Source organism: Botrytis porri (genome assembly GCF_014898465.1).
Source record: "Botrytis porri strain MUCL 3234 chromosome Unknown BPOR_012, whole genome shotgun sequence".
In the NCBI taxonomy this organism is placed as follows: domain Eukaryota; kingdom Fungi; phylum Ascomycota; class Leotiomycetes; order Helotiales; family Sclerotiniaceae; genus Botrytis; species Botrytis porri.
Genome location: NW_024066086.1, coordinates 891,458 through 906,645, shown reverse-complemented (window position 1 = coordinate 906,645; position 15,188 = coordinate 891,458). Strand labels below are relative to the sequence as shown.

The window sequence follows — 15,188 nt, the reverse complement described above, 5'->3', positions numbered from 1 at the left end:
TCATATGTCTTATATTATATTAAGATAAAATTTCCATGGTGTTTCCATTCTACTTGATTTTATACTTTATCATTGCCTCCAGCTTCTTGAGCGTGGTTAGTTGGAATAGGTGAAGTAGGTTAAGAAAGTATTTAGATCAAATAAATGAATCTTTTCTCTTCTAATTAGTTTATTAATATATACTTCTATTCTTTCTATTTTATTCTTTCTATTTTATTCTTTCTATTTTATTCTTTCTATTCTTTCTTTCTAAAGAGCTTCTTTCCAATAGCTTCTTTCTAATAGCTTCTCTACTTCTATAAGATTATATTTTAGGAGATAGATAGTTATTATTACAAGTATATTTATAAGAGAAAATGAGAAATGAGAAATAAAAGATAAAAAGAAAAGTATAAATAAAAGTAGCTTTAATTTCTTAGCTACTATTTTATAAAAGTCTTAAGCGAAAGCGAAAGAGACTAGCTCTTTTAGTAGTATCTATATAAGGTCTATAACTTTCTATATATAGCTAGCTCTTTAAATAGAATAGAATATAGATATTTAGAATCTATAAATAGCGTAAGTATTAGGTCTTTATATTCTTTTTAAATTAATAAAGAAGTAAAAGAAAAGAAATAAGAGAGGAGAGTATAAAAAGAAAATATAAAGAAATATAAAAGAAAAGAAATAAAAGAGAAGAGTATAAAAAGAAAATATAAAGGAATATAAAAGAAAAGAAATAAAAGAGAAGAGTATAAAAGAAAATATAAAGGAATATAAAAGAAAAAAAAAGAAAAGAAAGGAAATAAAAAAGGAGAAATAAAATAGAAAAGAAGAAATAAAAAAAGAAATAAAAAAGAAATAAAAAGAAGAAATAAAAAAGAAATAAATAAAAGACATAGGAAAGAAGAACTAAGAGAGGAGAAAGAAAGTAGAAGGTAGTATAGATATTAATCTAATAACTCATTTTGAGAATGTGAGATGAGAGATGAGAGAGGAGTTGATGATAGGTTATGAAGGAGAATACCTTTGCATCTAGAATGAATGGGCTAGAGTGCGGTAGTAGTGACTTGGATATCTGGTGGAAATCATGTTGAACTGGGGGTGTTAGTCATATCTCTCAGGTCAGAATATGAAATCATTTCAATTTCACAGATTGTATGTCAAGATATAGATTACTGTTACTTGAAGTTGTCAAGATCACATATAATCATAGTACATTCACTTGAAGGAAGACGATTCTCGAAAAAAAAATTGCTTTTCATTTCAATCGAATATCGCTAAAATATCAGCCATCATTTTTGGTGACAAACTCCAGAACCCAACCATTCCTTTCATCCCAGCCATGTCATGAAAAAAATAGATATAATAAATACATTTATCTGCAGCAGTAACCACCGTCAATGACGATATCAGCTCCAGTGGTGTAGGTAGAAGCATCAGATACCAAGTAGACATAGGCACCCTTCAACTCCTTGGCTTCACCATCACGACCCATAGGGATCATGGACTTCCACAAAGCTTGGGTCTTTTGGTCGACAAAGTCGGAGAGACCGGTGTCAATGTAACCTGGGGAGATGGAGTTGACACGGGCGAAGTCACGCCATTCGTTGGCGAGGGAGCGTGCCATGTGAATACATCCTGCCTTGGCAACGTTGTATGAGGTTTGTTCTTGTGGGAAGTTGGCGATGTGACCGGACATCGAAGCGGTGATGACGAAGGAACCAGTTCCACGCTCCTTGAAGTGGTGTCCAACAGCCTTGGCGCAGTGGAAGGTTCCATTAAGATCGGTTTGGATGACCTCGTTCCCTGAAGATAGTTATTAGTCATGGTTCATTCCAAAAGGAAAGTGCCATTGGGAGAAAACTTACAAGCCTCAACAGTTCCGTCAAGAATACCGCTATCAGCAGTTCGACCCGCGTTGGCAATGAAAGCATCGATTTTTCCAAACTCCTTGACCACATCGGCAACCAACTTCTCGACGCTGGCATAGTCACCAATGTCCAACTTGTATGCCTTGGCCTTAACACCATATGTCTCGGCCAATTCCTTGGCGTTCTTCTCACCTCCCTCAGGACGGGAAGAGTATGTGATGGCGACATCAGCTCCCATCTCGGCACATCCTCGTGCGGCTTCAATACCCATTCCCTTGGGTCCGGAAGCACCGGTGATGATGACAACCTTTCCCTTTAGGGAGAAGAGGTCCTTGAGGGAATTAGCTTTTGGGATAGAGATGGGCATGATGAGTGAGTCTTGTGTTTGTGTTTGGGGAATCTAAAAGAGGAAGAGTGGAAATTGAGGTATTGTTTATAAAATTTTGAAGAAAGAAGTTTTTGTACTGTGTATGTATGGAGAAAAAAGAAGGAAGAGGAGAAGGGAAGATGACATGTATTTATTCTTTTTTTATTCCCCCTCAGTCTTACCTTACCTTACCTTACCTTACCTTACCGGGTTCTCAAAGTCTCGACCAAAAGAAGGCACTAGAATCCGAGATTCAGACGAGGCAGGTACGTATCTAGCAAATAAACGCTTGCGGCTTTTCCTCTCAGCGTAACCTTACTAATGAAAGGGAAGTAAATGCGGGGCAGACCTCACAGTACGAATGAAGCAATGCCGTTCTTGAAGACCCCACCTGCTTGCGGTTGATCGTCTACATCTGGTGATCGTACTCCCTCGACTCCTTCCTTACTTAATGCTTGATAATTTGATTATGGAATCATGATGCATCGAGATGATGAGGAGGAGGAAGAGGATGGGTACCTTGATAGTTTACTACTATAAGGGCGTACTTAGGTACGTGTTCTATTATGTATTATGTATGTACTATGGTATTCAATTGTGATAAAGGCTTTTTTATTTATATAGTTAACTATTTCTCTGTTTACGTATTTACGTATTAACGTATTGACTCTAGGTAGTTATTTGATCATTTACTTAATTACTACTCTCAGGTACTTTAGATCTTATATGATAGTGTTGAAATCCATTCTTCACTCTGACATTTACGAGTAACTATCCCCCTTCCCTCAAAATGACATCATTATTATTATTATCATTAACTAACGTGGTTTATCATCGAGTGGGCCATATCATCGAGTAAACCACTTTTCCCTCAATTCACACCTTCAACTTCTACATACGATTTATCAATCAATTATTATAAAATCAATCAATTAAAAAGCGCGAATCTTTTTTACTATCGAAGCTATTTAACCTTATAAAAATAAAAAATTAAGCATTCGAAAAGTTTACAAGTTTTATAATATCCCTCATATAATTTTTTAATATAAAATACATGATTTATTATTTCGTATAAAAACTTAAACGAATCGTTATAATATTATACAATTGAAAAAAAAGTAAATATTTAATATATTCTTAATACAAATTCGAAAGGGTTTTTACCTAAGCTTAAAATATAGAGAATATAACAAATTATATTCTTAAATTAAAAGATATAAAATATATTAAAAGGCTTTGAATATATTAATTTATAAAGTATTAAATCGAATTAAAGATATGTTTTAGTTGTATTTATAACTTTTAAAAAACTCTCTATAAATGTTTTAAACTTATTGAAAAGTGATTTCGATTAATTACAAATATATAAGTAAAATATAATATTGAAAAGTGATTTCGATTAATTACAAATGTATAAGTAAAATATAATATTTTAAATAACGATTTCTATAATTTCTATGAAATAGACTTTATAATAAGGATTATAAATATAGTAATGATTGTTACTAAAATTAAAAGATATAATAAAAGTAAATTAATATAATTAGATAATAGAGAACAGACTATAGTAATAATATACAAAAATAAAAAAAGCGAAATGATTCTCTTATTTTTAATAATTTAAGAATAGTGTCGGAACACGTGACCAACAATGTAATATTACATGTTATGCTTTGCTTTATATATGTATGAAGTATATAAGTGGGGATAATATATATATATAGATATAATAATTCCCTTTTTATATAAAGAGGGTAGATAAAAATAAATAATCTTTTTATCTATATATATTGTGTATATACACCTTATCAAGTCTGCCTAACAAATAGATTCATTTCTCTAATTAATATATTAAAATTAATTTTCTTATAGAATGAGTTATTAAATTTATATCTAATAAATAAACAAATAATAAGATAGATTTAAAACAATTAAAATATTTTAATAGATATATTAAAAATCGAATTCTTTTTTTAATACTAATATTAAATAAACATAAAAACTATAAATTAATAGCTTTTCAAAGATATTATAAGGAAAATAATATTATATATTTACATTTATTACTACACTTAAATTATTTAATTTAACTACTTAATATTAACTATTTTAATAATCTGAAATGCTCATATAATAATTAAATTAATAAATTTATTAAAGCGTATATTAGTTATATTTTGAAGATTAAATTCTTTATAGCTTTTAAAATTATACATATAAAATCAATTACTTCTCAAAATATAAAATCAAAGTTTTAAAGAATAAATTTAATCTCATTTAATTTTAAAATTATAATTTCGAAATGAAATATTTAAATTTATATATCTAATTTTTCCTCTTTCAATTTAAATCAATAAATCTTTTAAACCTTTTATGATTTAATTGAAATTCTTTTTTAATTAATTTTAATAAAATCTTAAATAACTTATTATTAATTAAGCTTTTCGATATTTATATTTATATTTGAAATTATGTTAGTTTTAGTTAAAGATATAAGAAATTAGTTTATAAAAATATACTTTTGATTATAAAGATTTATATATTTCGAAAGATAAATGAAATGTTAAATAAATATTAATATATATAAAAACACTAATTATAGTACTGGGGCACAGCTAATTGTCGAACATCAAAATCATATTAAAAGTCATATAAATTATCAATATATTTTTCAATAATAACATAGTATATATATAATGAATTTCATATTAATCTCTTCATTTTCAATTGAATTTTAATAAAAATAAGATTATTTATCTTCAAGATTTTTATTTATTATAAAATCTATATAAAAAGTTAGTATAAATCTAAAATATAAAAGTTTATTAATAAAATAAGCGAAAATTAAGAACTTTTCTTTTCATATCAATTCAATCTTATATATAATAATATTCTTGTATTTTGAAATCATAAAAAAATCAGTTCTAGATTTCTAAATGTTGAATAAAAATACGTCTAGAATTTAATTAATTATAAAGATTTCTATATTTCGAAAGATAAATGAAATATTAAATAAAAGTTAAATATATATAAAAAACCTAATTATACTAAGAAAAATTATTTATTGAATAAAAAGCTTTAAATATATTGTTTTAATAAAAATTTAATATTTAGATTTAATATAACGAACATTAAAAAGAGGGGAATTTTAATAAAAAAGCATTTTCTGATCGATATTATAATAAATATGGAAAAACAAATCATAATATAAGAAACTATTAAAATAATATAATAAATCCTAGATTGTTAAAATCTTAATAGTTTTAATTAATTCAATCAATTGTGGTTGAATAATATAGATTTGAAAATATAAATTGAGGGAAAAGTCGCCCACTCGATGATAAACCTTGTTATCATCATCATCATCATCAAAAAATCCCAAATCCCTTGCCCCGCACTAAAAGTTCTCGATATCTATGTCCGGTGTCCACCGGAAAGAAAATCAAAACCACCCAAACCAAACCCCTCACAACCAACAATTAATCAAAGAAACCATCTAGTTAGATGGTTGACGGCACAATCGGAATTCGTTACATGCATGGTGGTGGAAGCAGTCAAAGTACCCAGGGAGTGGATCAACTTTAAAGCTTTTAATGGATTGAGAATTGGAGATTCCACACTTTCTTCGGCTTGAAACTGGATGAAGGAATAAGGAGATTTCATTCGGTCCGGAAAGAAGTACGTGTGGTGACTTGTGATGTTACTTGTGATGTTACTTATGATGTTACCATTCCCATAATAACATTGATGGGAGTAATAAAGTGTACCAAGTATAGTATCGACACCATCAGAAGCCACGATTTAATGATTCGAGAAACCTTTCGACAGCCCAAGTTGTACCAATTGGTGATATCATATTTTTGGATCTCAATAGACAAGTTTGGAATTGGTATTGTTGGATGAAGGAGGTAATACTCCTTGTTCGTGTGTGTTGGTCAGTTGATGAGTGTGACCATATAGATTATTCATACGGTGTACATACATTCACATCCATATCCACATCCACATTCACATCCCAAGGTTGTTCTTGGCCGACTTCCATCAAGATCACATTCGAAAAATGTTTGGCTAATTATGTACTTACTACTTATTCAGCACGCACCTTGCATCTCATCAAGCCCTTCCATTACGTTTCTGACTCTTACATTGGTTCTCACATATACCATGTACGGATCTCGACTTTTACAGAATTGAGATCAAAGAGGTCGTAGGGATTGAGGCTTTCCGCCATCTCTCTACATGCTTGGTGGCTCAATTCAATCAAGTGCACTGGAATGCTGTTCTTGGTTGCATCGAGCAAACACTTAACTACGTTACATACTCCGTACGCAGAAGAGGAACTTTCGCATTGATTCTGAAGTCGACACAAAATACCCCTCCCTCACCTTCAATGCTGAACACTTTACTCTCATGCCAAGTCTTTCTCACTGAATTATACTCGATCAAAATAGGTAATGAAAGTTTCATTATCTTATCAATGTCCAGTCGGCGGTCCCCGATTAGGATTGATACGTTGACCTTGATAGACCGAATACTGCAACACTGGCGGCAATGGTGGGGTATTCAACTTCAACATTTTTTTCTGCAAAATTTCATTCATCTTTGGTTTTGTACAATTGTACTTGTTCAACTTGATGTTTCAGTTAGGAAGTATCTTCTTTGCATCTCACCTTCCTCTCAAATGTCTCCGAGACCGCCAACATGTCTTCATCCCTTGATTGCTCGTTTACCCCCTCAAATTCGCTTCCTGCCCTACCCCGCAGTTAGGATCATATCTATTTTGGTTGCTATCAATATCATCATTTGGGTAGCAGTGGCTATCATTTTACGTTCTCACCCACTTCTATCTTCATCTGCTGTACTTTCATATACATTTGGTTTGAGACATGCTCTGTAAGTTCTGATTTCTGATTCTTCTAAAACCACTTTTTACCTTGTGATCATGTGATTCCCTACTCTCAAACTTCGACTCATCCAATCCAGCGATGCCGATCACATATCCGCAATCGATCTTATGACCCGTCGTCTCATCGCTTCTGGTTCTCCTCATACCTCTCAACCAGTGACAGTTGGTACTTGGTTCTCGTTAGGCCACTCTACTATCGTAATCATAACCTGTATCGTCGTTGCAGCCACTTCTGGCGCCCTTGAGTCACGCTTCAACTCTTTCAGTAATATAGGTGGAATTATCGGTACTGGTGTCTCTGCTGGTGTACTCATTATACTTGGAATTGGGAATGCGTGGATTTTGTGGAAATTGGTGGTTAAATTACGAGCGGTTCTGAGGGAAGAAGTCGATGGAGATGGAGGTGAAACGGGATTAGGCTTTGATGGTGGGGGAATCATGATGAGAGTTCTTCGAAGAGTCTTCAAAGTAATTGATCGTCCATGGAAAATGTACCCTCTGGGTGTACTATTCGGACTGGGTTTCGACACTAGTAGTGAGATTGCGGTTCTGGGAATTGCATCTGTGGAAGGTGCCAAAGGAACTAATATTTGGCTAATTTTGATTTTTCCTGTTTTATTTACTGGTATGATTTTCTTCTTCTTTTTCTTCTTTTTCATTACCTAGATAATACTACAATATAGAACATTTTTTAAATGCCTTGTACTAACAAAATAACAGCCGGCATGTGTCTAATCGACACCACCGACGGCGCACTAATGATGACTCTCTACACATCTACTTCTCTCGCCCGCGACACAGTAGCTATTCTCTTCTACTCAATTGTCCTAACTGGGATTACAGTCCTCGTGGCTATCTGTATCGGAGTCATTCAATTACTTTCCCTAATAGCGAATTTCTCCACAGGACCTTTCTGGGATGGAGTTAATGCTGCAGGAGATCACTTTGACGTTATTGGTGGCGGTATCTGTGGAGCTTTTGTAGTTTTTGGAGGCGCGAGTGTATTACTTTATGGCCCTTGGAGAAGATGGGTTGGGAAGGGGAGAGTTGGAAGAAGAAGTGTAGGAAATGGAGAGACAGAAGTGGAATTGGGAGATCTGAGTAAGGAAGTTGAGACGAAAGATGGAGATGAGAAGGATGTTGCGAGGGTTACAGATAAAGCTGTTGAGGCAAAGTAGAAATGTTGATTAGGATATAGATTGAATCTTTAGATTTGCATATATTATACTGAAGTACATCTTCTGCATTACCTGGGTATCTGACTATAATTAACTGTTGGAGTGGAGGAGGGTATAAAGATGGAGTGATTGGGTGAGAGTTGACTAAGCAATTCAACTTGCCATTTTGAACTTCTCGACACCCGTAACCTTATATTACAACTCTTCGTCCCGTGTCTTAATTGGTATCATCAGCTCAGAGTTCCGTTTGGGAAATTCAAATGAGATGGGAATTTTGATAAATATGAAACGATGGATCTTAAATGCAAATGATATATCAAACGGGAAATGTGGTACAGGTACCTTTATAAATTAAATCTCTAATGTTTTGCATGGGATGGGGTAGGTTAAGTTGCAGCTATCATGGACGGAATGAAGCTCCGAGAGGTAGGTAACCTTAGATGGAGCAATAACGTCATTGAAACGACGTTCTTTGGCATGAGGGGCAAGGAGCTCTTTGACGTAAAGGTAAAGAAAGCATGCATTTCTTATTTGTAAATTATGAGAAGTTTCAACACATCCACCCCAACACAGCATTAAGGTAGATTGAAATTAAATATGGCCGAACAAGATACACATGCCTCGCATTTTGGAGGCCATCCTATTCCTACTGAGAAAGTCACTGAGAGGGTATCGAAATGGAATTTGGCAGGTCTAGGTAAGACTTCATGTTTGTTGGTCAATTCAACAAAGAATATTTCAATTGACGACAGATGATAGGCAAGGCATCAACAAATAATACTTCAAACTCTGCCGTCTCAGAACAAGATCGTTTTGGATCCAACTCATCCATCATTCCACCATGGAATCCACAAGTCAACGCCACAGCAATTGGTTTACTACAACGTAGTTTTCTCCCCGCTCTAACCACCAACACAACCCTCTCGCTCATCTCCTACACCATCGCCCGTCTCACCAACCGACTCGATCTCAAAGACATCCTCTGGCCCCTCGGTCCCCTCATCACTTCCTGGACCCTCGCCCTCGAACGCCACAACTTCGACCTCTCACAAACATGGACGCATCTCGCCTATCCTCAAAAACTCATCATGGCAGGTCTCACCGCCTGGTCTCTCCGTCTCTTCTACCGCATCACATCCCGAGCTATCTCTCGCGGCGAAGACGACGCGCGCTATACTTCTTTACCCAAAACAAGAGACTTTTGGAATAAAACACTGTTTTCCACATTTCTGCCTGAAGCACTTGTGCAATCGGTTATTGCGCTTCCGTTTGCGATGAGTTTGGTGGCTCCGGAGGCGCTGATTGGAAATCAGCCACTTCCTGGAAATCCGGGTTGGCAAGTGGCTAATGCGGCTGGAGTGTTCCTTTTCTCGACGGGATTTGCTTTGGAAGCGGGTGCGGATTGGCAGTTGGAGAGTCATAAGAAGGAACGAACGGTGGGGTTGATGAGAGATGGGGTTTGGAGTATTGTTAGACATCCTAAGTATGTATTTCCTTTCTCTGCTCCGTCATTTTCTCGTCACTTGATTAATTGATTACATAACTAACATTAATCTCCCCCATAGCTATCTAGGAGATGCACTCATCCACGCCTCTTTCCCACTCATTCTCTACGGAGCAGGAATCTTCCATCCTCTCATGCTTCTGGCACCTCTTGCAAACTATGCCTTCTTGAGATATGTAGGAGGAGATGGACAGAATGAGAAGAGTCAGGAAGAGAGGTATGAGGAAAGAGATTTGAAAAAAGCAAAGGATTTGAAGAGTTATAAGACGGAGAAAAATAGTTTCTGGCCACGGAAAGAGGAGTTGAAGAATGAATGGACTTGGATGGTTGTGGGGGCTGGTATGGTAGGTGTGCTTGGTGAGTGGGGGGCGAGGAAGTTTTTGTAAGTGTTGATGAGATGGTGGTAGTTTTGAATGGGATTGTGGTGGATGAGGGGTTTGAGGATGCGGATGCGGATCTGGAGGGAATGGGATGGATGTGTAAGATTGTGTATGAATTTACGAGTAGTAGGTACTTGCCTTCTTTAATTGTTTTATTTAATAAATGAATGAAGTATTGCAATGTTGATTGAATTCTGCTTTATTTACTTGGAAAAATATACTGAACACACACTTGTACTTCTCGATAGGAGAAGCATAAAAGCTATGATGCATTTCCACGGCGAAAGTTGTTAACTCCTCGATAGATTCTTTCGATTTCTTCTGAAGAGCTCCTAACCATCACATCTGTTTAGTAACTCCAGGATCAAGCTTTCTCCCTCAACTGGATCTTCAAACACCGAATATGTGATATCACACCCAAACGCACCTTATGACTTACCTGACTTATGGAATATGGTCTTGCGTTTATTATATACGCTGGTTCTAGGCATTCTCTCTTACTTCTGCATAATTGAGATGCAACTCTCTGGTTCTGTGTGGTTTCTAGAGGGTTTGGAGGAAGATTCCTGGGGTGGTTTGGTTTGTTTGATAGGTAGGTGGTTGGATGGTTGGATTGCGTGTGGGCTTGGGTCTTGTAGGTTGGTTGGGGGGTTGGATGGGAGGTTGGATGGGAGGTAGGTATCTTGCATTTGCATTTGCGTTTACATATCCATATACATCTGCGGAATCGTACATGTTGTATTGGTATTGGTATTGGTATTGGTATCAGTATCTGTATCTGCAACTATATATGCATATCTTACATGCAAGTATGCATATTTTCTTTTCTGTTTCTTCTTCCTTTCTTTCTCACATTGATGGAACTCTTATGGGATGTTGGAAAAAAGTAAACTTCTCTTTTATTTTCTTTTATTTTCTCTTACCTCTGACTTCTCTAATCGTGAAGTGAATTTTGCTTCACTTACTTTGATCACTTTATTTAACTTATTTAACTTACTTTTCTCACTCACCCTCGGTAAATTAAACACCAAACAAATAAACACCAAACTGAATAAACAAACAACGCTTTAGAATCTGACAAGAATCTGACAAGAATTACTTTACTTCCTGGATATCAATGAATGAATAAATGAATGAATCATTTCATGCTATCAAATAAATTCAACGCGCGGAGAATTATACGGAATCTTTACACTTTTGATACGTGTTGTTGAGAGGGGATTTGGTGTGTGTTTGGGTTTACATTGAAGATACTGAAGATATTGAGAGAGAAATCGAAATCAAGATTGAAGCAAACATCAACACTTCCAGGTATCGAACCTTTTTCTCCATTCATTCTAGGAAGGAAATAGAGGAAGAGAGAGAGAGAGATACACGACAAATACGTGATTATTAGTACTCTCTAGATCTGAGCTTGGATCTGGATTTAAATTCAACTTCAGATAACTAGCTGCAGGAATTGAGGACAGGAAAGAAAAAGGGGATTTTTTTCAACGCGCGGTTTTGAACCGCCGCGAAGTTTTGCAAAGGGCGCTTGTATTGCGCTTCTGAGAGAGAATACATACAGGTTGGAAATTGTGTAGACCTATTTTCCTCATCCGGAATTATTTTTCGAGAGAGTTGGGAAGAAGGGGAAAAGAATAGAAAGATTGATGGATGCAATAGAAGAAGAAATTGCTAGACAATTGTGGAAAGAACAATTTGCGCAGGGTGAGAGGATTGGGAGAGAAAGAAACGGGGAGGAGATGGATATGCAGGGTGGAGGGATGGGGAGTGGAAGTGGGAGTGTGGGTAGAGGGATTGGTGGATTAAATTTAGATGGGTTGGATGAGATGGAGAGGGGGAAGGGGAAGGGGAAGGAGAGAGATGGTGGTTTGAGAGTAGGAGGAGAAGGTAGTGGGGTGGGGTTTGCGGGATATGTGAATGCTGGGTTGGGGAATGGAAGTGGAAATGGACAGTTTGGGGGAAGGGAATCAGGACTTGAGGAGAATGAAGTGGTGTTGGAGGGGCCGTTGTTGGCATTGAGAGAGTGAGTTTCCTTTTTCACGAGTTTCCTCTGATGCTGTTGAATTGTTTGGACTTGAAGATCAAATGGAGAGAGTAATATGGAGTTAAGATAGATAAGTTCACGAAATTGAAGCTAACACGGTTTGATAGAGCTCTACTCGAAGGACGGTTCTCAGACTTGACAATCTTCCACGGTGTGCGAGTATGGAATGCACATAAAGTAGTTGTGTGTTCGCAATCCCCAGTTCTGGAGAGTATGATTGATAATACCGGAGTGTGCAATATGGTTAGTTCTCTATCCCCTCTTCCCCTCAAAGAAACACCAACCCACTAACAACACCCTCTAGTTCGGTTCCCCCACCAAACCCAGCATGCTCAACCTCTCCTCCTTCCCCCTCGACTCCATCATCGCCCTCCTAGAATACCTCTACACATCCGCCTATTCCATCCCCTCTCCCCCACCCACCAGCTCCCCCAGCTCTTCCACCTACCTCTCCGGCCCCAGCTACTCTCTCCCCCTGCACGAACAAATCTTCTACCTCGCTTCACACCTGCAAATCCCTGCATTAGAAACCCTCGCCGCGGTATCCTTCCGTCACACGCTGCATACGCAAATTTCCGATCTGGATATCTATTTCGATTGCATCAAGCGGATATACGGGAAAACGACCGCAAAGAATCCGGGACTGCGAAACGCGTTGGTGGAAGCGGCGGTGCAGGAATTAGAGGGGATGTTGGGGAATGAAGAGGTGAAGAGGAAGTTGTGGAGGGTGATGAGTGAGAATGGAGAGTTTTGGGAAGAGGTGTTGAGAGCGTTGGGGAGGAGGACGGAGATTAGAGTTAAGGAGGTGGTGAGGGAGGTGAGGGTTCCCGTGGAGGTCGAGGTAGAGAGGATTATTGAGAGGGAGGTTGAGGGGAGAGCGAATGAACAGGAAGAGGAAGATGGAGAGGGTGGGGAAGAGGAAGAGGGAGAGGGAGAGGGAGAGAAAGAATGGACTCTATGTCCGGATTGTGGACCTAGGGACGAAGGAGAAGAATATGAGTTTAGGTGCACTTGTAGAGTGTGTGGGGTTGAGAGGATATTGAGCTTCTCTTGAATGCATGTACATTTGTATGGTACAGGAAATAAAGGTGAGAGATGTAATTTGGGGGGGGGGAATGTATGAGTACACTAGTTCCAGCACGATTTACGAATGTATGAGATAGTAATGAATCATATGAATGATTGTTGAGCTGATGAGAGGATCTGAATTCTGAAGATCGAGGTACAGCCTCTTGACTCTGGTTCAAAATGAATGAGGTGTACTGCATGCAGTTCACAACTACTCTCAAAATAATAAATGAATATACAAAATAATGTAATGCATCGGAAATTTTAATACATCTCCCTTTTCTATTAGTATCTATCAGTTTCTAGCATCTATCCAGTATCTTCGCAAGAGCAAAAAATGCATACAAAGATCATCATCAATACCACTCAGAAATCCTCCACTACCCGACTTTCCAAATACTCATCATCAATATATCATTTCTTTACACACACACATACACGCACAGCCTCCCCATCACAATCCCTTCCTTACCATATCATATCCAAAATCCAATATCCACCACGTCCGAATCCATACCCATACCCATACCCACACCCCAAGACACAAAAACAAATCTAGATAAAGAGAAAAATGAACATGCTATCTCGAAACAAAATACGAATACATCAAACGTAGTTGATAATTACATACTTGCGGGTTTGAGTCAGCATTGATGGATGTGATGGATGCTGGATCTCGATACATGTAGATGAATGGATGTGTAGATACAACAACCGAATATATGAATGAGGGGAAGGAACACACAGATTTAGTTGAGAAATACTTCATACATCTTTCTTTTGCTCTCTTGGTAAATTTCTCATTCTGCAGATAGAGTGTATTCGTGTATTTGTGAAACGTGTGTAGATTTAGTATCTAGTCATCATATACGCTCCTGCATTGCGAAGCACGGAATATGAAATATGAGTCAACTAATGATATTCTCTATAAGTATATGGTTCTGAGATCAGCTCGGAAGTGCTCAATATCGAAACCCAATTGAAGTTTAGTGTTTTCTCGGATTAGGGGTGTGTAATCCGCTTCTTACAGATGCTGGAGATGTATTCTGAGAATACACATAGTGTTTTATACCGATTTCTGTATATACTCAGGAGGTGACTATCAAAACCCCAAGTTTTCCCTCACCCCCACCCCTCATAAACAAGTAGATATCGAACTCGAGCTACTCTTGAGATATAACTTCTACGAAGCGTGATTTAAACGGAGGATTGATAGAGAATATAGACATAAGCATTAAATCAATACATCAATTGTACAAGGGGTTCTTCGCGAGACTATAGCAGTGGGTATGGAGGTGCTATTACTATTCAAGATCACTTGATAATTTTGTTGTCACTCAGAAGACCGAGACTTAGTGTGCGGGATTCATTGTTGAGTGCAATAAGTCGCAAGTTGGAATATGCTACGAGGCATATCATATGAATTGCGACACTATTACTTAGAATCTCGTAGAAAATTGACCCTCAAGGATCTCGGACAGACAATTGCCTCGAAGTAATCTGCCCATAGACTTTCGGGTTACATTCCGATCCTTTCTCCTGGAGCAACTTGGTCTGGCGAGATTCAAAAGACCAATTCATTTCAAACTTTAGTCATGGCCATGTGCTGAAGCCAGAACTTAATTTGGTAGTATAGATATTATACCTAATGAATCTTCTTTCGTCGCTAGCATGATCAGTTTACGTCATACCATGTATGGTGCCTTCGATCCCCCGAGACGAACAAACTGTGACCTCTGGATTAATTGTTTCCGCTTGGGATGGACTTCGTGGTTGAGTTCTGGTAGAGTAAATATATAGAGGACAGAGACACGAGGAAGGTTATTGCATGAAATGAGCATTCTGGTATGTTTTGAGGTATCGATTGCTAGATCATTTGATT

The 15,188-nt window shown here is 36.9% G+C and overlaps 4 protein-coding genes across 4 annotated transcripts; 3 read left to right on the top strand and 1 right to left on the bottom strand.

The window, feature by feature from the left end:
* Window positions 1-1,357: 1,357 nt before the first annotated feature.
* EAF01_008811 (uncharacterized protein) lies at window positions 1,358-2,220 on the bottom strand (the record flags this gene model as incomplete). Its single annotated transcript, XM_038917067.1, has 2 exons — window positions 1,358-1,788; window positions 1,851-2,220. The coding sequence occupies 2 exons, from the start codon at window positions 2,218-2,220 to the stop codon at window positions 1,358-1,360; spliced, it is 801 nt and encodes a 266-aa protein (XP_038767461.1).
* A 4,681-nt stretch (window positions 2,221-6,901) lies between these two features.
* Window positions 6,902-8,304, top strand: EAF01_008810 (uncharacterized protein; the record flags this gene model as incomplete). Its single annotated transcript, XM_038917066.1, has 3 exons — window positions 6,902-7,113; window positions 7,204-7,751; window positions 7,847-8,304. The coding sequence occupies 3 exons, from the start codon at window positions 6,902-6,904 to the stop codon at window positions 8,302-8,304; spliced, it is 1,218 nt and encodes a 405-aa protein (XP_038767460.1).
* Window positions 8,305-8,825: 521 nt separating this feature from the next.
* On the top strand, window positions 8,826-10,374 carry EAF01_008809 (uncharacterized protein). Its single transcript, XM_038917065.1, has 3 exons — window positions 8,826-9,001; window positions 9,064-9,787; window positions 9,870-10,374. Exons 1-3 carry the CDS (start codon window positions 8,902-8,904, stop codon window positions 10,192-10,194), a joined length of 1,149 nt encoding a protein of 382 aa, XP_038767459.1. The 5' UTR covers window positions 8,826-8,901; the 3' UTR covers window positions 10,195-10,374.
* A 1,466-nt stretch (window positions 10,375-11,840) lies between these two features.
* On the top strand, window positions 11,841-13,292 carry EAF01_008808 (uncharacterized protein; the record flags this gene model as incomplete). The annotated part of the gene is made up of 3 exons (XM_038917064.1): window positions 11,841-12,217; window positions 12,346-12,481; window positions 12,543-13,292. 3 exons carry the CDS (start codon window positions 11,841-11,843, stop codon window positions 13,290-13,292), a joined length of 1,263 nt encoding a protein of 420 aa, XP_038767458.1.
* Window positions 13,293-15,188: the final 1,896 nt, after the last annotated feature.

What these genes read in the sequence shown, in the direction of transcription:
- EAF01_008809 (XM_038917065.1), top strand. Translation starts at nt 8,902, where the DNA reads ATGGCCGAACAAGATACACATGCCTCGCATTTTGGAGGCCATCCTATT. An exon ending in ATGGAATTTGGCAGGTCTAG is followed by an intron (nt 9,002 to 9,063) that starts GTAAGACTTCAT and finishes GACAGATGATAG; the next exon opens with GCAAGGCATCAACAAATAAT. An exon ending in AGTATTGTTAGACATCCTAA is followed by an intron (nt 9,788 to 9,869) that starts GTATGTATTTCC and finishes TCTCCCCCATAG; the next exon opens with CTATCTAGGAGATGCACTCA.